A 26,322-nucleotide genomic window follows, 5' to 3' on the forward strand; every position below is an offset into this window, starting at 1 on the left:
TTTATCCCCACCACCTTCATCACCACCACCACCTTCATCATTTCCACCACCACCTTCACCATCCCCACCACCACCTTCACCATCCCCACCACCACCTTCACCATCCCCACCACCACCACCACCACCACCACCACCTTCATCACCACCACCACCACCAACCTTCTTTCACGACAACCACATCGTCAAGTCCGACAAACTCCGGTGCATTATCATTGGCGTCGAACACGTGCACTTTGAGGATGACACTTGCACTCCTAGGTATATCCGCACTATCCCTGGCCGATATCACCAGCCTGTAGACGTCCCTGGATTCCCTATCAATCCCTCTCCTCGTTTTCACTATTCCGGTACTAGGCGGGTCGATGATGAAGGCGCCGTCGGGATTGCCTGGAAGTAGTTGAGGGTTTGAAAATTTATTTTATAAGCATAATTTTATTTATTTATTATTATTATTATAATTTATTATTATTATTGTTGTTGTTGTTGTTGTTGTGGTTGTTGTTATTGTTGTGGTTGTTATTGTTGTTGTGGTTGTTACAACTATTAAGATGTTGGTGTTGTTGCTGTAAATGTTGTAGGGAACCTACCGGAAGTGATGTCATACAAAAGTCTGCTATTCTTCCCACTATCAGCATCCGTGGCCGTTATCTAGGCAAACGAAAGTAGGAAAAATAGCGGAAGTATTAAGTATTAACAACAGTAAAAACAACAACAACAACAATAATAGCAGTAATTATATATAATGGTAATAATATTTAGTAGAGATGTACCGAATACTAAAAAACCACAATTTTAAGAAAAAAAAAATTTAGATTAAAAAACAAGCTATTGAGAAAAGAGCAAGTTATTCGCGTCCATCTTACAATTCTTCATCAAGATTATATCCAATCTAGCCTCCAAATTCAAATCTTTTAACAGCTACGACGGACAAAATAAATTACCCGCTAATAATAATAATAATAATAATAATAATAATAATAGTAATGGTAATTAACAAGTATTGTTCTGGAATAAAATAATGTGATAGCCAAACGGAAGTTGCGTCATTCGGCCATTCGGTCTTGAAATGGCAGAAGCGGAATGTCACATTTTGGATGAATATTCGTTCAAGTCAAACAAACATTCGGTACTTCTCTAATATCATTTAGTGGCATCGTCAACATTATTTGAGACAGTAGAAGTAGTAGTAGAAATAACTGCGACCGTAATAGAAGTAGCAGCGTTGGTAGCATGTAGTAGCAGCAGTAATTTTAGATTTAGTAGCGGTTACAACAGCTACAGTAGTAGTAGTAGTAGTAGTAGTAGTAGTAGTAGAAGTGGTAGTAGTAGTAGTAATAATAATAGTAGTAGAAGTAGTAGTAGTAGTAGTAGAAGTAGTAGTAGTAGTAGTAGTAGTAGTAGTAGTAGTATAAGAGCGAAAATAGAAATAGCAGCAGCATCACTACCATCAATCTTGAACATAATAAGAAACACAAAATTCCTGACATTCTCTTCGTCATCTTCATCACCACCACATCCACATCATCATCATCGTCATCATCACACTCATCATCGCCATCATCATCACCTTCATCATCATCATCACCTTCATCATCAACATCATCATCACCTGAGTAACAAAGGTTCCAATTGGCACCCCTTCCCACACGAATGTGTAATATCTATCTCTTTCAAAGGCCGGGTCGTTGTCATTAACGTCTAACAAGTTGATGTAAACTGTCGTAAACGCGTAGTATTCACGTTGCTGTTGTTGTTGTTGGCGCTTTTGCAGCTCGTGTAGTTGAGGTAGTAGCAGTTTATGCTGTTGTGGTTGAGGTAGTGGGTGACGTTGCTGCTTTGTAGCAGTGGCTATGACGACCAATTTAAATTGATGTCGTTGTTCGAAGTCCAGTTGTTTCGGTGAGACGACCGTTATAATACCTGTTGTTGTTGTTGTTGATGATTTTGTTGTTGATGTTGTTGATGATGATTTTGTTGTTGATGTTGGTGATGATGATTTTGTTGTTGATGTTGGTGATGATGGTGATTTTGTCGTTGTTGTTGATGATGTTATTGTTGTTCATGTTGATATTATTTATGTTGATGTCATTGTCATTGTTTTAGTTGACGAAGCCACAATTAGCATCGTTATCATCACCAGATCAGCAACATTACATTATCACCACAACAGTCTCACATCACATAACTACATCATCCCAGTAGCATCACATCACATAACTACATCATTACGTCACAGTTACGTCACCCGACTCACCAGTTTCCCCATCAATGGCAAAAGTCTCCCCGTAATCTCCATCAAAGTTGTACGAAATAACTTCACCAGCGTCATCATCATCTCCATCATCATCATAGGCATCATCATCTTCATCATCACTGTTACCGTCATCATCGTCGTCGTCGTCATCTTCATCATCATCGTTATCACCATGTGGATTTTTATTTCTGCGTTCGAATATGGCTCTAACTTTAGTTACGTACGTAGATTGAGGCGAATTCTCCGCTATAGAACAGCGGTAGGTTTTGTTGGTGAATTTAAATTTCACCGATGATGATGATGGCGAAGACGATAATGATGATGATGATGATGACGGTAATGATGATGGTGATGGTAAGGATGGCCACGAAGGTGTTAACGATGGAGGCGATAATGACGACGATAATAATGGTAAAGGTAGAGATGATGATGATGATGATGAGGAGGAGGAGGAATTTAATGAAGATAATGATGATGATGATGATGTTGTTGAAGAAGAAAATGATGATGATGATGATGAAGAAGACGATGATGAAGAAGGCGATGATATGACTGATGATTCAACTGCATTTTCAGATCGCTTAAGTCTTGCATGAGAATCTCGGCGTGTGCCATCTTCTTCATCATCATTTCTGTTCTCAGATGCTTTGCTGCTATTATCACCAGACTCATCACTGCTCCTATCACTATCATCAGCAGCAGCATCATCATCATCAGCAGCAGCAGCAGCACCGCCATGTTGAATTGGATTGATAATGAACTTCACTGGATAGTTTTTGTGTAACTCAATGAAGAAGGAACATGATGATGATGATATTGACGATGAAGATGATGACGATGATGATGATAACAAAAAAGTTGGTGATGACGAAGAAGATGAGGACGACGAAGAAGATGAGGATGATGAAGATGAGGATGATGATGAGAGATGCACTTGTAGGATATCCAGCAATTGCTTCCACGCATCTGTCAAATGTTTGCCAATGTTCTACACAATTGTTTTATTGCCTCTTCTGAGATGTGCGTGCGTGAGTTTGTTTGTGTGTGTTTGTGTGCGTAAATGTTTGTGCTTACGTGTTTGTGTGTACGTGTTTGTGTGTCTGTTCGTTTGTTTTAGGTTTGAACATTTGAAAAAAATCTAAATCGACTTTTTTGACATTGAACCATCGCTATGTATGTGTACGAATGAATAGGTGCTTTTCAGTTTGTCATGCAGTGCACCTTCAAATAAGTTTGTGTATAGATTTGTAAACGCGTGTGTGTGTGTATGCGCGCGAATGTTTGTGTGTGTTTGTTTGTGGGTGTGTACGTTTGGCTGAATGATAAACTTTTGGATGTTGGATTGATATAATTGTGTTATTTATGGCAAGTTGTGTTTACACAAGTGTTGTTACAGAAGCGTGTATGGGTATTTGTGACTGTGTGTGTGTGTGAGTGTGTGTGTTTGTTTTGATGTTTGTGTTTATTTTTACGTTTGTATGTTTATTTGTTTGTACGTGTGTTTGTTTGCTTGTTCGTTTGCATGTGTGTATGTCTATGGCTGAATAATAGTAGTGTGTATTCTTGTTCATTCATGGATTCATGGCAGATCAAATGCATATGGCTATTCATTTAATAAACAGCCTCGCCATAAAAAAAAAAACTAAAAACTGATCACCATAATTAAGATCACATTCATTCATCATCATAACCAGCATCGTTTTCATCATCATCATCATCATTGAATGACGTCATCTCATTAAACGACGTCATCATCACCGGTTTCGTCATCATGACCATCACGTAGATTCCCACACTGTAACATACAATGGCCATCAATTTATCTATTCGTTGTTGTTGTTGTTTGCTCTGGTTATATTTTGACTTTAGGTCATCAACTATTTTAAATGGGGAACAAATGATGAAACGCACGTTTTGTGTGCGTGTGTGTCTGCGTGTGGGTGTGTGTGTCTGCGTGTGGGTGTGTGTGTTCGTTCGTTTGTGTGTGTAGCATTCCTGTGTGTGTGTGTGTATGTGTGTGCGTGTGTGTGTATGTAACATGCCTGTGTGGTGTGTGTGTGTATGTATGTAACATGCCTGTGTGTGTGTGTGTGTGTGTGTGTGTTTATCGCCATTATACATTTAAAACCTGTTTAATCTGAATTGTAAATTAAATAAGTTTAGAAATAAATACAATATTGTTTATAAATGTCAAGTTTTTCTTATGAAGAGGCCGATGAGGAATACAGTGATGATGATAACGACGATGATGACGATGAGAATGATGAAAATTTTTAATTACCATTTATATCTGGCAAAGGTTCCTTCAGCGACTTCAGTTTTATTTTCAAATTCTGGCATTTCTTTGAATTTAGATTTTTTTATTTAAATGAAAATATTTCTAAAAATTTTTTTGATTTTTTGGTAAATTTTAATTTTGAACTGATGATGAAATGATGATATATCTTGAGGAGATGATGTTTGTAATGAGAGTGTTGTTTTATATCTGCTGAAGATGATTGATATGTGATGATAGTGACATTATGATGATACAGCAATGTAATTATCTTTGAATTGACATTATATCAAAAGTTGATTGATCATCTCATATAAGTAATAATCACAATGAAGAAAAAAAAACAGAATGAAATATTAGATAAGTTTATAGAATGAATGAATGGATGAATGGTTGAATGAATGGATGAATGAATAAATAAATAGAAGAATGAATGGATGGATGGTTGAATGAATGATTGAAAAACTTATTAAAAAATATAATGATGAATTACTGGGCCAAGATTTGAGACGAAGAATTTAAAATATTCCTCCATTTCTTCATCATTGTTATTATCCAAGTTAGAATAAATTTTAGTATTATTATCATTTAATTTATTCAAGTCATTATTATTATTATTATCTAATTTATAATTATTAACATTATTATTCCAATCAGAATCAGTTGACATTAGAAAATGAAACTCATATTCAAATAAATTAATTTTTCTCCATTTCAAATGCTCCAAAACTCGGACAGCATCCAATGATTCAAGATTTAAAAAACGCAAATAAGAAAATATTATTAAAGCATAAAAATAATTTTCAGAATTTCGTAAAAAGGCCATTTTCGATTTTTAAACGTTAACAAAGTTCAATTCCAAAACGAAAATAAAGTTAATTAACCTTTCAAATTTTAACTAAAAGTAAACTCAAACTCTGAGCACACCTGAGTTATATGTAACGTAAGGTCTGCGTGCCATACATAGTAACATAATGCGTACTTCATGATTTTTCATATTACTTTTCATAATTTTTCACAAATATTAAAAAATTAAATTTAAATTAATTAATTTAAATAAATAAATTTTACATCATAATAAATAAAATAACTTGGTTTTTGGATACAAGTATTAACGGTTTCTACTCAAAAAACCTTTTGTTTATTTTATCTTTATGGTGACAAATTTGAATTTGTGTACGAGATTTTAATATCATTGTTTAAATAATTAATTGATTGATTGATTAATTGATCGAATAATTAAGTTAATAGTTGAATAAAGTTATTATGATCCATTATAATACCCTGCAATACACTTCTTTAATAATTTTTGTTTTCGTCAACATTTTAAATACCCGAGGTTAGGACCTTTTTAAAATATAAAATAAAACAAAGAAAAAAGATATGTAACATAAATAACTCAACATTAGATTAGAAATCTTTAAATTCATTTGCTTATTCCATTATTGCTGGAGTCGTTAGCGATTTTTTTTATAAACTCTAATTCACAATTATCAAATATCAAAAATGATTCAGAAAATTTGTCAAATAGCAATAACTTCAATGACCACTTCTACATTTTTTTAACCTAGATCAGTGGTTTCACTTTCGAATTGTAATAACAATTATATTAAATAATTAATTATAAATAATTCAAAATTATACATATTATAAAAAAAACATTGTTAAACACCCAAATAAGTTACCTCAGTGAGCTTGGAAATACAGCTGGAAAATGTGGCCCTTCACAAGCCAGTCATTCTGAGTGCCTACAAAAATAATTCTTTCCTCCAAATTGCAACAGACGGCATCAAAGATCCTAATTCGATTTTGTCGTGCCCCAAGTCTGACTTGGATGAGTGGATCATGGTTGACTTGCTCAGGATTTATCTTGTCAGTCATGTTGATGTTTACCCTAGCCCCTGCCCTCGATGTCGTTAGCCAGCTGATAATTTGTTTTACTTTGTCAGCCAGTTGCTAATTTATTTTAAAATGTCAATGCTGGAATAAGATCAATAATAATTTTGCTAACACTATTTTGAAATATTATCGCACATTAAAATTTTAAAACCTCACCAGGTGGCTTAGTCTACTTTCATTTTATAGATAGCTAGTTTATTTTACGTCGTCAAAATTTGCTCAATTTCACTAATTTTATTCAGAAATAATATCACATCCAAATTTACACTCCACGCCAGATGGCCTAGATTACTTCAGTGTGCGTCTTATAAACCAAATCAACCTGAAAACTCCAGTCCTGAAGCAATGGTCGAACGTACTTTGTGGTCAGCAACGATCGGTGGCCGACGACGTCGGCTTCATGAGGGTCTACTGCGACACGACGGGCAACAAGATGTCGGGAAGGTTTGTGGTGGTGCAACAGTTCCATGCCAGAAAGAGTAGATTTGCTTTGTCCGTCAGTGAGGTCGAAGTTTATGGGGAAGGTTGGTTCTATCAATGAATTGTTTTGCGTGCGTATGCGTGTGTGTGCGTGCGTATGCGTGTATTTGCGTAGCTAAACTAAACTATTGATAATAATGAAGTATTTAAACGACAAATAAGTATTGAATCCTTGATAACAATGACTCGAAATGCCAAGAAACCTACGCTGAGTGGTACGATGGCTGCTTCCTGATCTTCAACGTCGGTGCCGGCACTCCAGAACTGTTGGTGAACAGTGTGAGAGAGTGCAAGGAACACTGTCAAGGACACTCACATTTTTCACTCATGGTTCTTTCGTTTGTTCATCTATTGCAGAGCCGGATTTAAAGGTCTGGGAGCCCTTCAAGTTCCAAAACTACCGTGGCCTGTTAATATTTCCAAAATAAAAAAAAGTTCAAATTTTTTTGCACTCAAATTGTTATAAATAAATAAAAAAACAAGTGTTTGGAATAAAAACATAAAAGTTTCTAATCCGTCGTAAACTTGATTTTTGAAATTTCTTTAACTTGACCTCTTTCTTTTGAAGGCTGTAATGGGGCATGGTGAGACTATGATGGGGCATTAGCCCGGCCTGCCCTATTCTTAATCCGGCTCCTAAATTTTCCAATACATTCATTTATTATACATTAAATAGTGAACGCGCAAAAAAATTTTGCTGAATTTTAGAATTTTTATTTTCTGATTGCGAGATGTTTTTTTTACATCTGAATATTTTTCGAATCCCGACAAACGTACAGAACGGAAGGACGTGCAGATGCGGTGGCATTCCAGAGCTTGAGGTCAGTTCATTTCACTGCAACGCCATCTGTCCAGATCTGGTCAGTTTCTGCGGTGGAGCGCGCGCTTTTTCTGTTTATACAGGTTTTTTTTTCATGCTTCTGTGTTAGATGTCTAAATGTTTTTGCGCCATTGTTTCAAATATTTATTCAATATAATTAGTAGACTGCATGCTTTCCCACGTATCGTAAAAACATCTCCCCACGCGTGACCACCACAACCAGTATGTCACCTCGTAAGTCTGACCAATTTTCTGCATGTAACTACCACAGACTATACTCCCTGTTGAACAACTCAATCCACCTCACCTGACTTGACTAACACAGCCTAATCCACGTAACCACCACAACTCACCACAAATAACCACCATAGTCTAATACACTCGATCAAAGCAATACAACCATATGTGACCACAGCCACACGTGATCACACAGCCACCACTACCACACAACAGACAAGAGCACAGTTACGAGCATGGCGCGGGGTTGGACGTATTATGGTTGCTTCCTGTACAACGACAAAGTGACCGCGGTGATGGGCATTCAGAGAAAGCCGCCGTTGTCGTCACTGTTGAAGCTGCTGGAGGAAGAGATGTCGTCTACATCGTCGTCGTCGTCGCTGACGTCATCAAATGTGTCACCTCTCATCAAATGCATGGTCTACTGTGAGAAGTTGACGGTCTTTGCTATCAAGGTTGTACTTTCATTGATGTCTTCATGCTGGTGGGTTCGATTGATTGTCGTTGTTTGTGGGCAGGATGCGGATGATTACGGTGCTTACAATAAGATGGTGGTAATGGTGATAAAACCACTCAGAGGGATTGTAAAATGATGATGATTAAAAGATGATTATGGACGAATGAACGAACGGACAGATAGATAAATAGCCCACCATCGTCATCTTCATCACCACCTTCATCTTTATCATCACCTTCATCTTCATCATCACCACCATCATCTTCATCGTCATCACTATCATCAAGATCATCATCTTCATCATTACCGTCACCAACGTCATCATCACTATCATCATGAACAAGGAGAATGGCGATTGTTTATGCGGCGGTTCTAATGTGGCAATGCATAAGTTGGATAGGGTGCACGAGAGAATGTGCATGACTTCATGTCAGCGCAGCGGCGAGGATGGTGATGTTGGCCGCGACAGTGGCGATAATTTATCTTGTGGAGGACCTGGTTTCGTCAGTATATACTCAGGTCCGCTTTTGATGTGTTTTGTGTATATGTGTTTGCATGTATGTGTGTGTGTTTGTTTGCTTGTATATATGTGTATATATGTATATATATATATATATATATATATATTTGTGTGTGTGTGTTGTGTATATATGTGTATGTATGTATATTTGTGTATGCATGTATGTGTGTGTGTGTGTCTCTCTGTATGTATCATTCATCATAAGCATAACCAGGGTGTCTAAATCGAATAAAAAATTTGGCCAACTGCTACTCCTTTATTTTCTGACTTGACTCCGAGTAAAAATTTCCAACTCCCGACCCTCAGAAAACTTCTTCGACATTTGCTTCAGAATTTTACTTAAATACTTGAGGAAATATATTCCAAAAAACATTTAAAATAAGTCAATGTAATTTTTTACATTAGTAAAATTATTCTATATTAATCTTTTAAAATATATCGGAAAATGGTATCATAAATTTTCGTTGTTGTGGGCTGTTTGTTGTTCTTGGCTCTGCTCTACACTCTTTACTTGTACTTAACAAATTAACAAATCATTGTATCTTTCAGTTATGTGGATTTAATATAATATCCTAAATTTGTATATAAAACTCACACACACACACACACAAACTTACATAAACACGCACACTGAAACTTACATAAACACACACACATGCACACACTAACACTAACACGATTCAGTTAACATTAAACAATGGGAGGAGCGCAGTGGATCGAAGCAACTGCCTGCCAACATCCACTGTCCCCAACAGCCAGCTACCACTCACTCCAGCAACATCGAGATGATTTTAAAACATTTCAGTGAAGTCGGTGGTGAGGTTGGTGGGGGTGATATGAAAAAGGATAAAAATAGTCCTGAAATAGCAGAAAGAAGCAGGGCTCATTTTCACGGATTTGTCGATATACACGGGAGGTGTTTGCCCTTTGGGAGAAGGGACGAAAAGGCTGCCAAGTATTGGTTGTCTACCGGATCAGTCTGTGAACATAGGTGGGCTGGAGTCAGCTGCAATCTCTTAGGTCAGTCGGTTGTGTTTTTCATCAACAGATTTAATTCAAGGACAAAAAAAACAACATTACACACTACCAAATCAGATTGCAGTTCCCCAGTCACGTGCTCGGGTGATGCCAATAAGGTCTGTAGATCGGACAACGTTGGCACCCACATGCACAGTGCCTGCGTCTGCAAGGGCCACATGGTCCTATGGAGGGCTCTACAGAGGTGTATCTGTAAGTATGGAGACTGTGTAATGTTCAATTTTCTTTCGTGTGTTGTGTGAACGTTTATGAATTCGCCTGGTTTCAATTTTAATTCTTAGAATATACACGTCATCATCTTCACCATCTCATCAATTACGTCGTCACCAGCGTCATTAGCATTAACGCCCACCATCATCACCAGTTAAGGAGAGAAACATCTCAGCTCCTGATGGAATCCTGTCTAACCTGGCCCTCAACAAATACGTCTACGTCAAGTCCCAAGCCAACATCAGCAGCAACATCTTCGCTGGCAGCCGCGGCATCAATAGCGTCACAAACGAGAACAAGAACGTCAGCAGCAACTACAACAGCAGCAACAAAAGCTTCTCCTTCATGGTGGATGGAGATCTGTTGGAAGGGTTCAAGGAGGGTGTCGCTCTTGAGTGGTTTGTCGTTGATTTGCTGGACAAGTACGGGGTATACAGTATCGTATTCTTCACTGCTAAAGCTACTGGTTGGTCGGTTGGTTGGTTGGCTGGCTAGTTGGCTGGCTGGCTGGTTGGTTGGATGGCTGGTTGGTTGGCTGGTTGGTTGGTTGGTTGGCTGGCTGGTTGGTTGGCTGGTTAGTTGGTTGGTTGTTTTTTTTGTCTTGTTATCACGTGTTGTTATAGTTTATAGTTTATTATTCAATTTTATACACACACATACAAACACACACACACACACGTACATACAATCACACATACATAATAATTACACAGACGTAAACAAGCAGACACACATACAGTAGTAAACCCCGTCCATATACACACATATGTTGACCAACAGATAGCCTGCTAGTTCGACTGACAAACTATTACCACCACACGTCACGTCGAACGATCACGGACAAGCGATCGACGCAGTGCGGCATCCTGTTGTTAGAGACGCAGCGATCGCTGCAGCAGAACCAGCTGGACTACTACAATAGCCACGCTCTCACGCTCAACTGCCAGTACCATCCAGAGAACTTCAGGTTCGTGGTCGTCAGCCACCATGGAAAAGATAAACTGGGTAATGACCTCGATCTCAAAAGGCCTCCACTCCACATTACAGAGGTCGAAGTTTACGGAAGAGGTTGGTCAGGTGTGATTTGGTTGGTACCGAATAGGTCAAAGGTCAAAAAGGCCATAAATAAATAACATATCGCAACGTTACATCGCAGGTGATAACGAAGATTTGTACATGGGATGTTACGAGGTGTTCAATGAGGTTGACTCCACTGACGCCATATCAATTGACCACTGCCATTATTTCTGCGCGTTGAAAAATAATGTTCTGTTTGCTCTTAGTGTATGTTGTCGTTGTTGTTGTTTTGTGTGGTGTTTTTGTTGTATGTTGTTGTTTTTGTTGTTGTGTGGTGTTGTTGTTGTTGTGTGGTGTTGTTTTGTGGTGTGGTGTTGTTGTGTGGTGTTGTGTTGTGTGGTGTGTTGTTGTTGTTGTGTGGTGTGTTGTTGTTGTGTGGTGTAGTGTTGTTGTGTGGCCGGGCTGTTGTTGTCGGGACAATGCTTTGCTGTCAGTTTGCTTATAAGAAAAAAATTGGCGACCTTTTCGTTGTTTTTTCGTTTGCATTATTGCCAAATTTGTCAACAATTTTATTATACAAATCAATGTTTTTACGTAAAATAATGTTAAAAGTTTTACTTCCGTTTTTGTGGAGGCCTTCATTTTGTGGGAGCTCCGAGACAGTTGCTCCGCCCACCTACCCTGTCTTAAATCCTGCCCAGTATAAATGCATACACATACACACACGCATACATGTACACACACACGCACACACAAAAAAAAACTGTTTTTGTGCGTACTAGGGCGGTAAGAAATGTTCATGTGGGGACACGTTCTCTAGAAGGGTCAACCACCTCGATTGCAATGCCATGTGCACTGGCAACAATGACCTCTGCGGTAGTTGGGATGGAAAGTTTTCCGTGTTTTTCGGTTGGTCTGTCGTTTGGTTGGCTGCTTGAATAAATTGTTGATATTTGAATTGATTTAGATGCACAATGCATACAAACATTTGTATTTGTATACAAACAACATTTGTATTTGTATACAAACATTTGTATGTTTGTATACAAATGAAAAACACACATTTTTGCACCAGTCGGCCTGAAAGGAACAGCTAACGTAGATGATGTCGGTTGCTACATGGATGACAGCACCTATCACGATCAGTCAATCCTAATGTCCAGTTCCATGCTGACCCTGTTGGATCCTCAACGAAATCCACAGCACAAACTCATGTTGACTGATGACGGACGGCTACGAATGACCAATGCACTCTGCATCGATAACTGCTTCATACATCAATTCAGAGTGGCCACTACTACTGTTAGGCTTTGACTGTTCGGAATTGTGTCTAAGTGTGAACGCGTGTTCGAGAGAGAGAGAGAGAAAAAGAGAGACAGACAGAGAGAAGTTAGAATGATAGATAGATAGATAGATAGATAGATAGATAGATAGATAGATAGATAGATAGATAGATAGATAGGTAGGTAGGTAGGTAGGTAGGTAGGTAGGTAGGTAGGTAGGTAGGTAGGTAGGTAGGTAGGTAGGTAGGTAGGTAGGTAGGTAGGTAGGTAGGTAGGTAGGTAGGTAGGTAGGTAGGTAGGTAGTAGGTAGAGAGAGAGAGAGAGAGAGAGAGAGAGAATTTTAGCATGTTTTAATGGCATTGAGAATGTTGGTTAACTGATGGTGATTGTGATGTGTTACCATCAGTGACGATGACGTTAACTGTGATTTTTATGATGATATGATGACTGGCCAAAATGACTAAGAACTATTTAAGTTTCTTTATTTTATATGAACTGAGTTTTTGCCTTATTTGTTATCTATTCAATCTCCAATGGTAAAAATACAAAACTATCTTACAAAAAATGTTCTGTTCATCAATCAATCAAACAAATAAACAAACAAACAATCACACAAACAATCAATTATATATTTAATCAGTTAATCAAGCAAATAACTATTCATTCAATCAATCAATCAACTAAATAATTATTCAATCAATCCACCGATCCTTCACAATCAAATTGGCAGAACGGCAGTGAGTGTAGATGTGGCAATTCTTACGGCCTGTACGAGAAGTTAGCAGACGAGTCGTGCAACGTCAAATGTACGGGAAGTGATGAGGAGTTTTGCGGGGGGTCCAGTGCCCTAAACGTTCATTTGAGTTAGTGATCGCAGATGCAATGTTACCCCGGACATTTGAAAAGTCAATAAAAGTGACTTTAAACTGGGAGATGTCTACCGATATAACATACAAGAGTAATCAGAAGAAGATTAACTCTAAAAATTAACTCAACTCTACTCAAGTATTCATATTTTCGTAAAAGATTAAAAAAAATTAATCGAATTATAATCTACCGCCAACAAATCACTAAATCTGTAAAACAAAAAAAAATCAGAATTATTGATGCAAACAGGGGCGAATTTAAGGCGGGTTAAGTCGGGCTACTGTCCAGAAGCCTTCACAAAGAAGAGCCTCCACTCAAAAGATAATGTGACTGTAACATTATTCTTCCACTGTTCACAAGAGCAAAAGCTTAACAACACTGATTTCATTAAACATAGAATAAAATGTAGAGTAAACAGAAATAAATGCTGCCAACTTTTGCAGAAGCCAGTTTGACGAAGAAAATTGAAATAATTAAGGATCTACCTTTTTTGTTGTCCCAGCAGGGCCTCTTCCACACCTCTAAATCCGGCCTGTATGTTTTTTTCACTCTATAAACTCGTCTGAAGACGTATGAGTATTTGAGTAGAGTTTAGCTAGTTTTCGGGGTTAATCTATCCCATTAAGTATCGTTCGTTCATTTGGTTGTCAACCACAAAAAGTTAAGTACTGATCCGCGAAATGTCTGTTTATTTGAGTTAGTGTTCGCAAAATTAGCGCTTCAGCCTTTGAAATCGACATTCAAAAAAGAATTATTGAACGATTTTACTTACGTGATTTATTTAACGAATATTGATAATTATTAATTAATCAATTAATAATGATCGTCGTCGTTGTTTGTTTTCAGTCAGTCAGAAGTACGAATTCTTCATGAACACGCCGCAGTGTTCAGCGGCTATCGTCGACAACGAAGTGAACAAGTACCTCAGTGATGCGAGGCTCTGCATGGAGGAGAGCTGCAAGGAAGGCTGGATGGGTCCCAGGTGTGATGATAGAGGTGGGCGCTCGTTCTATTTGTGATCACGTGATATCCTCCCCGATCGTCACGTGATGTTATTTAGCGGGGGTGTCAATCACTCCTTGAATGTTGGAGGCAAAAATCCTTGTGTCAATTTTTTAGTTGGTTTAAAATTTTCTATATGTAATAAAAAAGGCAAATCCGATAACGTTATTGGCAGAAAATGGTCTTCATATTTTGTTGAAGGCCACGCCGCAAGAGTTAAAATAGTTTCAACCAGATTTTTAGAATAGAGTTTCCCCGATTAAAATTAAATTCGTCTACGGATGTTCTTGTCGGTTAACTTTTTTTAAAATCTCGATGTGATTGATTTATTGAAAGTAAAACTTATTATTGTCAGCATCGTCGTCGAGTTAGTTGTCATAATTAGCATGCCACATCGTCTTCGTCATTGTCATCAGATTGTTCAGAAAATAATGGAGACTGTGGAGCTGATTTCAAATGTGAGTTGCACCACTTCAAGAGGAGGAAATTCTCCCATTGCACGTGTCCCCAAGGCACTCAGTTCTTCAATGGCAAGTGCGTCGCAGGTCTGTCCGTCTTTATTTATTTGTTTGTTTGTTCGTTCATTTGTCTGTTTGTTGTTTTATTGGATTGGTTTGTCTACCTGTTTGCTTGTGAGTTATAAGTAAGGCTACTTACTTTTATTATTATATGTTGTTTGTTTGAAAATGCATGTGTGGGCCAGTCGCCGCATACTTGTACTCACAGCCTCTCGTCTCTATCATTTTGAGTGTAAATATTTGTAATGGTTGATACGTTACTTACTGCAGTCTTTATGATAAAATTCTGTGGGAACACAAAGTCACTCTTTTTGAACACACTGTGTAATATTGATATTTAACGACACCTCAACGTGGAAAAGTTTAACATAAAATAAAAAGGATATCATTTTTTAAAACCATTTGTGTTCTCATGTGTTCTATCATTCAGGAAGATGTGTAACTTTGTTTGACGACATGTTTATTTATTAATTTTCTTTATTTTGTATGTTGATTTTAATGAGTGAGTGTTTCAAAATATTAATTAATAACTATAAAACTATACTATACTTCATACTATAGGAGCGCTGATTCGAGGATCACGAGCCACTGGCATTCATTCTTCTCAAAATCTCTTTCTCTTGGATGCATTCATCATCACCGAAGCCATTGCTGCTTTGTGCCTTATATGTGCTTCACGCAGTTGTAACTATTTCATGTTTTTCACTTTAATTGAATTTATAGTTGGAGGGACATTTTGTATTTGTTGACTGGTGTGTATTGTGTGTTCGGTTTGAGGTTTACGATGTTTGTGTTAATTGTTTTCATGTTTGTTAATTAGTTAAATTAAAAAGTGTTGACGCAGCACAGGAAAGTTTACATTTGTTTCAGTTTTGGCTGTGCCAGTATTCAACCGTGCAATAATTTTTTTTCTTTCTGTTATCTATGGACCAGCTGGTTTTTAAATTGTATTATCGCCTAGTAAACAAAATTTGAAATGTTCTCCAAGGAGAATCTGCTTCGTTCCTTGCAGGGTTGGATATTCATGGTGGGTCTGGTGGCGTTAGGGAACACGGTGTCCTGTTTCATTGACCATTCATTCCTCGGTTCGCGGCTCTACACGGCATCCCCTGCCAATGTTAATAACCTTGTGGCGAGATTGTTCGGAATATGGACTTTGCTGGCTGCAGTGTTGAGGATATGTTGCGCCATCTGCATTCACAACCAAGCTGTCTATCATTTAACATTGCTCTCTTTCCTCCTGGCCTTAGGACATTTTCTTTCTGAAATCTTTATCTTCAACACAGCAGAGGTTACAGTCGGGATACTGACTCCCATCATCATATCCGCCCTGTCGACGCTCTTCATGATCGTTGGGACGTGCTTTCTTCTGAAAGATGACGTCAAACCAGAATTTGACAACATGCCAAAATCAGTTGAAGATATCATATTCAACAAGAAAGTCAAGCGTGCGAAGAAAGATTGAAACCATATTTAAATTTATTATATAATATTATTTATATTCTATTGACTGACTTAATATTTAATTTAATGATTTATTTATTATCTACAAACAAATGAAACGACTTGTTCCGTCTCTTCTCAGTTCTTCATATCGTGTTACCTAGAGTTATTCCAGTGTTTTATCGATGTTGTGATATTCCGGAAAAAATTCAGTTTATTTTTTTGGACGCCCGTGTGTATTTTACATGCTTAAAATGCTTTCTGTACGTAACTCGAATTGGCATTTAATAATGTTGAAAGAATAAATTTTATTTTAAATTAAATAATCTGTTTATTTATATGATGTTAAACGTCACAGTTAGTGACGAGAATAAATATTTTTGCTTTCACGTTAACGCGAATTTACTTCTTTCCTACTTTTTTTGTTCGAACTCTTTATATAAATATATTTACTAAATCAAAACGATGACTGCTCGCTTTGTTCCGTATCTACCGAAAGATAGGGAGGACGAGTTGCGACGAATAGCGAGGGCCCTGATAGCTCCTGGCAAAGGAATATTAGCTGCTGATGAAAGCAATGCATCCATGCACAAGAGGCTGGACATGATAAAAATGGAAAACAACGAAGAAAATAGGAGAAAGTTCAGAGAGATGTTGCTCTGTTGTGGAAAGGAGATGTCTGAACATATTGGCGGTTGTATTCTTTTCCACGAAACTCTCTACCAGAAAGCGAATGATGGCGTGCCGTTCGTCAAGCATCTTCAGCAAAATGGCGTTGTTCCTGGAATCAAGGTTTTTATTGCGTACAGCTTAACGCGTTTAAATAATTTTGAAGTTGTTGAAAATTCGTAAAACTGTATTATTGTTTTAAAAGTAACAGTTATTGGTATACCATCAGGTAGACATGGGCGTTGTTCCGTTAGCTGGGTCAGATGCAGAAACGACCACGCAGGGTCTGGACAATTTAGCAGAACGATGCGCTCAATACAAAAAAGATGGCGCTCATTTTACGAAATGGCGGTGTACTTTGAAGATTCAGCAATTTACTCCAACCTACCAAGCCATGATTGAGAATGCCAACGTTCTGGCGAGGTATGCTTCAATTAGTCAACAGAACAGACTGGTCCCTATCATTGAGCCAGAAATTCTACCCGACGGCAATCATGACATCGAAACAACAAAAGAAATTGCGGAAAAGGTTTTACAATTTGTTATGCACTCCCTAGCTATCCACAACGTTTTTTTAGAGGGCCTTTTACTAAAAGTAGCAATGGTAACTCCAGGTTTCAAGTGTCCTAAACGGAATACAGCAGATGAGATAGCTAGTTTTACGCTTAGTGCTTTGCAACGGAGGATACCCCCGGCAATACCGGGCATCGTATTTTTATCCGGTGGAATGGCCGAAGATGAAGCAACCGCAAATTTGAACGCGATGAATAAACTGCCGAATAGACCATGGGCACTATCTTTTAGTTTTGCCAGGGCCTTGCAGACATCGGCTACCTTGATATGGCACGGAAAAGAAGAAAATCAAAAAGCCGCTAGAGAAGAAATGTTGAAAATTGCAAAAGCCAACGGACTCGCCACGCTCGGAAAGTTCCAAGGCAATTTGAAAACATTCGCTTCCGGAAAAAACACATTCGTTGCTGACAACGCGTACTAACGCATCGTGGATCCATCGATGTTTTTTTACTTTCATGTAACTTTATAATTTGAGCAGACTTATTTTGTCATCCCATTTTAATATACAAATTTTTTTACAATTTTGTCAGTTTAAAGAGCTTTTTACAAAACAAATTTTACACATTTTGCGTACTATTTTTTGACTGAATTTCACAGAAAACGAGAACAAATTAAATGGAGAGCGAATTTCACATAATATACACAGAAAGAATGAAACAACCAATATCACTAGTTAAGTATAACGGGTTAAGATTTGATTGAGACAGAAGATTGGTCCATGAAAATGAAAAGTCCGGCGTAGGCATCTTGCAGGGCTCGATGGCAAGGAATTTCGGAGACGAACCCGCCGGCCACCTCTGTCCGCGTACATTCCCGCACGTTGACCAGGTAACTGCGTAAATTAAAACGTTATTCATTGTTAATAACTGCCAGTTGGTAGTTGAATTATTTTTAGTGAATTTGAAGTTATTGAAAATTAGGCGATGTGATGAATTACATACAACCTACAAGAGATGGCATTTCATAAATTTACATTTCAAAAACGAAATTTTAAAAAGAACTAGTAAACTAAGTGAATAAATGCAGAAACAAGTTGATCAGGTAGTAAAACGAACTTGAGATTTTCGAGTTGGTCGATGCTAGGCAGATCAGGGCCCTTGTTATCAAAGTGCAAAGGTTGGTACTTGTAGTTGTAGACTTGTTCCGACACCGCTGATACGTTCTGAACTTCCTGCTTACCCTACAAAACGAGCATATGATTTTAGGAACAAAATTTTTTGATTAAATTAATTTTAAAATAACAAAAATTACATTAGGAGCCATTCACATTATATTAAATTAATTGTTACTATTATATATATATATATATATATATATATATATATATATATACATATATATATACATGTATGTAAATAAAACAATTCAACCTTAACGCACCAAAAATTATTCTTTAATAGCTAAAAATGAAATGAAATAAATTCTATGACAATTGCTGTTGGAATAATTTATCAATCATGGTAATAATTATGACATAATAAATAAAATACGCCAAATATATTTATTAAATATATCAATCATGACAAAATTTATGACATATTAAAGTAAATTATGCTAAAAATATTCATTACGATAGTGTAGCGTGCAACTAACAATTGGTATGCCACTGGAGAATTTGCTGGTCTTCTCTGGTCCACCGTTTTTAATCTTCTCCGCATCCTTCTTATGGGTCTCCAGTATGTGGCTGGCAGGCAGCTTGGAGAACATCTGACACAATGGATAATTAAATAAATAAAGACCAACAAATGCACGCAGATTCACGCATGCACAGGCATTAATTATATGCGTCCAAACGATTGTATCACGATTCCACGATTTGAACTGATATTAACCTCTCAGTATCAGCGATGTTTTACTCAAGTAAAAATGAAAGTAAAATGATTCTTTTTGGCAACTGTTGCATCTTAATGGCAAGTTGGAAAGTGAAGAAGAGTGAAATGGAAGTAAAAGTGGAAAGAATTTCATATCATGCCATGCAAGTAAAAGTAAAAGTAGAGTAATAGTAAAATGATTTTGGCAAGTAAAATATCACAGCTTAATATCTAAATGCATCTCTTATTAATGACAGCAGGTGGAAAACAAAGAAACATTGGACGGAATGGAAAAATGCAATAAGCAAAACAAACACCCAAAACAAAAAAAAGTAAACAAAAACAACAAAAAAGTAAAAAATAGACAATCAAAAAAAACTCAACTAACCAGATCATTGATGATGTTGTCTTTCAGCTTTTGCTTCTGGTCTTTCTCGCACAGATCATCCTGTACCTGCCGCTGTAGCGCGATCTCGTGCTCCATGGCTTCCTCCTCTATCAACCTCAGTAACTCCTCTTCCTCTTGGCTCTTCATCATTTATGAATAACTATTTTTATATTTATTTCATATTTTCTTACTTTATATTATTTAATTGTTGTCTATTTGTCATCTTTTCTTCTTTCTAATTGGTTGTGTTTTGTAAGTTTAGGCAGGAATACAGATGAATTTTTTTTTTTAGAAATTGCGCAATACAAATGCCAAATGATTGACTGTTATAACAATTTACTTCGTTAATAATGTCATCATTTCTTAAATCAGCCCGAATAAGTTGTTGCTATCAATTAATATTATGTCACGTTATTAATATTAATCCTACATACCTCCTGATTCATTATGAATCGTTTTTAAGATAATTTTATAAAATAATTAAAATTTTATTAAAATTTAATAACAATAACATCAGCAGCAACAGCATATAAATCAAAATTAATTATATATATATATATAATTATAAATAACAATTTTTAATCGGTTCCTCTTGATGTTATCCTGGTTGGCCTGCTTGTACTGCTCCATCTTCTGTCTCGTCTGCTCGACGTCGATCCCATACGTTAAGTTGAAGACTATTTAGTCATTAAATGTATTAATTAATTGATAATACTTATTAAATATATTATTAATTAATTAATTAATCAAAATAAATACGTTAATGAAATAGCAATGAATAGTTATTAATCATATTGGATAGATAGAAAGGATAATTTTTATTAGCACAAATTTAAATAATAAAATAATACAACGAAAAACTAAAAATTATGATTTGACATTACCTTTAAATTTACATAATTAAAAAAATTAATTCAATTCATCACAATAATAATGAATCATTTCATCTAGAAGTGAATAAAGCAATAATACTAATTACAGCTACAGCTAATGATGACATAACTCAAGCCTAACCCAAAACTGATCGTATCAAAAAGAAATCAGAAAATTCTTAGTAAAAAAACGTTAACCAAATTATTTAAATTGTGAGGAGAAAAATAGCAACGGTTTAGTAATTAAAAGAAATAATAAGAAAATAAATAAATAATTAATTAAATTAATTAATTAAATGAAATTAATGCAGCAGGAATAAATAAATAAAGTCAACCTATAGTTTCGACTTCTTCTAGATAATCGTTGTATTCTCGCAATGTAGAAAAATCCTTCTCTTTTTTGTTGTAACTGAATAAACAATTGGGTAAATTTGTTGATACCTCTGTATTAAACAAAAAAAAACAAATGAAAAAAAAAAATAAATACTCACTCTTTCAAAACTTTTTTACGAATATCTATGTCTCTCTCGACTTCAGGTGATTCAAATACCTGAATTCTGAAATTATTTCTCCTCAGTGGGATCTGACATGTCTCACACTTTCCAGAGCCTCGAACAAACAACAACTCGACACACTTTTCACATCTGTTGATGACGTTGTTGGCGTAAAAATAATAATGATGATGTTTCAAGTTAGAGTGGTTATTCATAGGTAAATAATTTTGTGGATGGCATTTCATAATTTTTGATATAATAACATTTTTATAAATTGGCAACAAATTTTTCATCAAAAAACAATTTAAAAAACAAAAAAAAACTCTGCCCAAAAATGGAAATAAAGTAAAACTAAAAATTTCTAAAAACTAAATTCTAATAATTTTAAAAAAATTAAAAAAAGGCAAAGTGAAAAGCCACTAACAGCGAGTGACCACAGACATTTACCATAAGCTTTAAATTTGGATTTTTATATTTTGTACTTTTGCATCTGGGACAACACAAATCTTCCATTCTTTTTAGTTAGTCAAATGATAATTTAATTTCTAATTAAAAGCACGAAGCATTCAAAGAAAAGTTAAAACCAAGAAATCTGGAATACGATGATTGAAAATAGTAAACATATAAACTAAAAGTAGTAAAGAATCATGCTGTTTGACATCCTTGGCTTATTGGCTTACCTACGAAATTGCATGGGTTACAACAAACAGCTAATACTAAATATTTACTTGACTAAATATTTTTAAAAACAATATAATTAAACCAAATTATATAATTTAAAATTATTGTTGTCAATTTATATATTGCTTTTTGTTTAGAAAACACAGTATCTTACTGAAGCCATGGTTGGCTTAGGAAATTGCATGGGTTTCAACCAACAAACAACTAATACTAAATATTTATTTGACTTGATATGTTTAATACATTGTAATTAAACTGAAGTATGTAATTTGAAATTATTTTTTTCAATTTAAATAAAATTATTGCTTTTTGTTTAGAAAACACAGTGGCTTACCATTTCGTTCTGTCTACACAACACAATAATCTTTTTTCAAATCGTGTCGGGTGCATTTGTTTTGCTTGCGTTTTACTTTTAAATTAGGATTTTGTTACTGAAATAAATGGAGTAACAAAATTGTAGAAAATTCTTTCAAAGTTGTATCGAAAAACAATTTTAAATTGATCGTCTTGTGTTTTTTATAGATAATGAATAAAGAAACATATTCTGGTGTTAGCGTAGTTCTGAACGAAAACGACGTAAAAAATTACAAAATCCAGAAATCGAAAAGTTCTCAGTCATCTTTATCATTCTGCAGCATGCAACACGATTCTGGGGCAGATAAAAACGTAGAACCATCAAAGAAACGAAAGGATGAAAGCCCTGGTAGTAAGAAGATGGGCGATAATAAAAACACCAGAAATAAAAAACCCAAAAAATTTCCATTGGAAAGTGGAAAGGAAACTGAAAGTGACAATAATAAATTGACGGCATTAAAAAGTTCATCTCACATTTCAATGCAGTTGTCATTCACTGACCAGCACATTATGAGAAATGGCCTTGACATGTATTCAAGTAGAAGTGATCTGAAATACAAGCATCTGTACTTTGTTAATGAGTGCAATCCAGGAGGAAGCACATCTCTTCATTGTTACTACGACGATCTCATCAATCTGTCCCCATACCAGTATGAGGAATTCGTGGATGAGTTTCTTGGTTTAGTTTTTGAAGAGTCAACACCAAAAGTTCCCAATCATGTAATAGGCATTGTGCATAATGCAGCTCAGAACTTACCTGATTTGTTGGAACTAATGGCTGATGATTATCCAGATTTAGTTGTCAAGAGGACATTAATGGGCAAGTCAGATGTAGAGACATTGAAATTAAGTGATTATCGAAAGATGGTCCATGCGACTTATTGCAATGGTACATTCAGGTACATGAAACCTTAAATTGTGTCTCTATTAAATGTGTTTTTAACATGTTATCACAATTGTGATATCAATTTATTGTTTCATCAGATGTGGTCCACTGTTGCAAGTGAGTTTAGTAGGAGCAACATCGGAAGAGTGCGGGGATTACTTTCCATCTGTGCTCGACATGCTACAGTCTAATTTATTTGTTAAGGTTAATTCTTGATATTTTTTTGAATGTAGTTTAAATTTATTTTAAAATTCTTTTTCATTTTTATTTCAAGTTCCATAATTTAATTATTAATGAATATTTTCTCTTATAGAAAACTCTGCCCTGGGGCGACGTTTCCTGTTTGGAGGGCATTGAGCCTAACCTAAGCAATGATGGGCCAATTCTTTGGTGCCGATACGGAGAGCAAGTTGTGCCAACACAGGATATGCCCAAGTCAGCAACTCCAAAGAAAAAGTTGTTCTAATTTTTCTGTCGTAAAAATATCACTGTTTTTACAGAATTTAGTTCTTACACTCATTTTATCTTTAATTTAATTGTTATATGCCTTGTTTATTTATCTTGGTTTCATTTGCATGCATTTCAAATAATTTTTTTATGTGGCAGGGGCATAAACGAACTAAAAAACCTTCAATATTTGCCTCGTTCTGGAGAGTCGAGAGAGTTTCTGATTGAGGATCGAACCAAATGTCATGCAGATCAGGTTGGCGCCATCCTCGAGAAGAAAACAACTGCTGCTGTTGGCATCTTGAAGGCCACTCACGCTAGTAATAATAGGTTTCAGAAATTTTTTCATTTATTTTGTTTATAGAATTTTGATTGGTGTGATGCTTAGTTTTGTCAGGATAAAATAAAATGCTGTCAAAGTTATACCTTGATGAAATGTTATTATGATTTTGCATTTATTAATTTTAAAATAATAATTCTTTCATCATAATAGAAATGAAGCATTGTATTAATAACTTTTGTGCTAGCAATTGCAATCATCCTTCTATGAGATTATCTTCATTTTTGCATTAAAAATTACTCTCTAGTCAGCACAGCAACCGAATTGTGAAGGAGGTTGTGTGCATTGATGCATCACATTTTGAAGAGATGGTCGACCGATTGAAGTTGGACCTGCACGAACCACCCATGACCCAGGTTAGGTGCAGTGGCTGGCAAGGAAGATTCCACCCGTCTGCTTTACGTGTGTTGTTGATTGCTTGTGTATAGAATTAGTTGGCTTGCTTAATTGTTCTGTATTGTGTTGTAGAGTGCATTTCTTTGATTTGACCAGAGATTATCTTTTTGTGTTTTGTTCGGTTTGTTAAAATTGTTATCTGTTTGTTTGTTTATTTTTTACTTTTGAAATTATCGAACTGATCATCATTAATGTAGTGTAATGTAAACTGACAGTGTATTTCATGGCTGGAAGGCAGTCGACTTAACCAACTGCACAGACAGAACATTAAGACGTCGACCATCCACCTAAGAGATAATGACGTCTACTTCATCCCCAGGAACGTCATTCACCAGTTCAAAACGACCACGGCCTGCACCAGCGTCGCATGGCACGTCAGATTAAAACGATATCACAGAGATGGCGGATGTGGTTGTGGCAGACAGGGCGATGAAGTTAGTGATGTTCCACTCGTAGAAGATAAAGGTAATGGAAGTAAAATTAAAAAAAGTTTAGCCCTTTCAGCTGAAAAAAGATGAGAACCATCAAGAAGAACTGAAACATACCATTTTACATTGGGATACTCGTTATGATTTTAAAGTTTTTTAAATCTGTATTTAATTGTTTTATAAATTTAACATCATCCGACTGACGTTTTTAATATTTTTATTTTATGGTTGTTTCCTAATTTCATTAGTCAACATTATGATTACACACACGCATAGACACACACACACACACACACATATATATATATATATATGTATATATATATATATATATACATATATATATATATATATATACATATATATATATATATATATATATATACATATATATATATATATCTTTATCTTTTCATCTCGTCATTAAATTATTGTCCTTTATGCTGTTTTCAACAATTTATTGTACGCACTACTAACTGGCTGTATAGTTAGTTATCATCATCTTGTATTACTATAGTTCAATTTTTGGAATATGGCGCTGATCCAGTGAATCAAGCTGGATGTCCCAACTTTTTTTCTATACAGTTTTTTGAATGGAGCGAGTCGTTATCGCTATGTACATATACCTTGATTCAGTATATATGGTTATATATATATATAGTATTACCAAACAGGCATATAGTTCAATTTTTTAGTGTAGCTATAGATAGCTAACTTCTAGGTGGCCGCCATTTCTTTCTTGATAAAAACAGGTTAGAGAGACCCCGTCAATTTCAGTTTAAAATACACTATAAAACATATATTCCACGGCTTTCTCGTGCCTTATCCTTTCAGGACATTGACAATCGTCGACCTCTACAAAACCCTATCTTTAACACTTTGTAGTGGTTGAAATGTGGTGATATTCAACAAGTGACACAAGGATATCACTAATGTTATTCGTTGTTGACCGCAATCTCTTCTCCCTACAATCTTTACCCTACATTCTAGACATAGGTAATCTTTGAAACCAATTTTTACACACAGTAGATTTTTTATTTAACACTCTAACAATTTAAACACTCTATAACTATTCCTCCTATTATCTTACCTGATTCTAAAACTCTTGATGTCTTTCATAAGTTTCGTAGTCTAGGTTTTATCTTTGATTCTACTATGAATAATTTTATTAAATCCTACTCTAATCCTAATGTAATTAATACTAATGATAAGAATAATAATTCTAATTCTATTAGTTTAAATAATATAACTAGATTTAAAAATACCAATATTCAACCTACCTCTACATTTTCACTGTTTAATATTAACATAAGATCAATTAATAAAAAATCGCTCTATATCCATCAAATAATCTCTTCCTCCTTACCTGATTTTTTTACTCTTACTGAAACTTGGCACGAGGACTCTAACTCTCCCTCTCTTATTCTTGCTACTCCTGATGGTTACAGCTTCCTTGAACTCTCTAGACCTCCAAAAAATCTTCTATCATCTTCGCATTCTTCTTATGGAGGTATCTGTCTGTTTTATAAATCTCTATTTACTGCTTCCATTAATACTTCCTTTCACTTTTCTTCTTTTGAATGTCTTGTTGTATCTCTTAAGTCTTCTTCTCTATCTTTCTATATTGCTGTAATCTATCGCCCTCCTTCTTCTTCTCTCACTT

At 35.7% G+C, this 26,322-nt stretch overlaps 6 protein-coding genes across 6 annotated transcripts in view; 4 read left to right on the plus strand and 2 right to left on the minus strand.

Annotated features, from left to right (window-relative positions):
- Positions 1–1,723, minus strand: part of HELRODRAFT_91727 (hypothetical protein) — a gene marked incomplete at both ends in the record, with an annotated part of 6,201 nt that extends 4,478 nt beyond the window's left edge. The window contains 3 exons of the mRNA XM_009012520.1: positions 156–387; positions 588–648; positions 1,610–1,723. Coding sequence (XP_009010768.1) covers positions 156–387; positions 588–648; positions 1,610–1,723 — 407 coding nt within the window. The remainder of the gene's footprint in view (positions 1–155; positions 388–587; positions 649–1,609) is intronic.
- Positions 1,724–5,795: 4,072 nt separating this feature from the next.
- Positions 5,796–8,558, plus strand: HELRODRAFT_183488 (hypothetical protein; the record flags this gene model as incomplete). Its single annotated transcript, XM_009012521.1, has 6 exons — positions 5,796–5,868; positions 6,211–6,444; positions 6,707–6,952; positions 7,108–7,238; positions 7,688–7,811; positions 8,182–8,558. 6 exons carry the CDS (start codon positions 5,796–5,798, stop codon positions 8,556–8,558), a joined length of 1,185 nt encoding a protein of 394 aa, XP_009010769.1.
- A 7,252-nt stretch (positions 8,559–15,810) lies between these two features.
- On the plus strand, positions 15,811–16,777 carry HELRODRAFT_186263 (hypothetical protein). The gene has a single exon (XM_009012522.1). The coding sequence runs from the start codon at positions 15,854–15,856 to the stop codon at positions 16,340–16,342; it is 489 nt and encodes a 162-aa protein (XP_009010770.1). The 5' UTR covers positions 15,811–15,853; the 3' UTR covers positions 16,343–16,777.
- An 8-nt stretch (positions 16,778–16,785) lies between these two features.
- HELRODRAFT_91686 (hypothetical protein) lies at positions 16,786–17,983 on the plus strand (the record flags this gene model as incomplete). The annotated part of the gene is made up of 2 exons (XM_009012523.1): positions 16,786–17,112; positions 17,219–17,983. The coding sequence occupies 2 exons, from the start codon at positions 16,786–16,788 to the stop codon at positions 17,981–17,983; spliced, it is 1,092 nt and encodes a 363-aa protein (XP_009010771.1).
- A 134-nt stretch (positions 17,984–18,117) lies between these two features.
- On the minus strand, positions 18,118–22,087 carry HELRODRAFT_186265 (hypothetical protein). The gene is made up of 8 exons (XM_009012524.1): positions 21,552–22,087; positions 21,125–21,277; positions 20,969–21,042; positions 20,335–20,438; positions 19,762–19,902; positions 19,156–19,269; positions 18,618–18,742; positions 18,118–18,394 (listed from the first exon to the last, which is right to left on the minus strand). The coding sequence occupies exons 1-8, from the start codon at positions 21,638–21,640 to the stop codon at positions 18,250–18,252; spliced, it is 945 nt and encodes a 314-aa protein (XP_009010772.1). The 5' UTR covers positions 21,641–22,087; the 3' UTR covers positions 18,118–18,249.
- Positions 22,088–22,690: 603 nt separating this feature from the next.
- Positions 22,691–24,749, plus strand: HELRODRAFT_91729 (hypothetical protein; the record flags this gene model as incomplete). Its single annotated transcript, XM_009012525.1, has 6 exons — positions 22,691–23,061; positions 23,147–23,252; positions 23,362–23,504; positions 23,655–23,825; positions 24,083–24,191; positions 24,447–24,749. 6 exons carry the CDS (start codon positions 22,691–22,693, stop codon positions 24,747–24,749), a joined length of 1,203 nt encoding a protein of 400 aa, XP_009010773.1.
- Positions 24,750–26,322: the final 1,573 nt, after the last annotated feature.

The sequence above is a fragment of the Helobdella robusta genome (genome assembly GCF_000326865.2).
Source record: "Helobdella robusta unplaced genomic scaffold HELROscaffold_109, whole genome shotgun sequence".
Lineage (NCBI taxonomy): Eukaryota > Metazoa > Annelida > Clitellata > Rhynchobdellida > Glossiphoniidae > Helobdella > Helobdella robusta.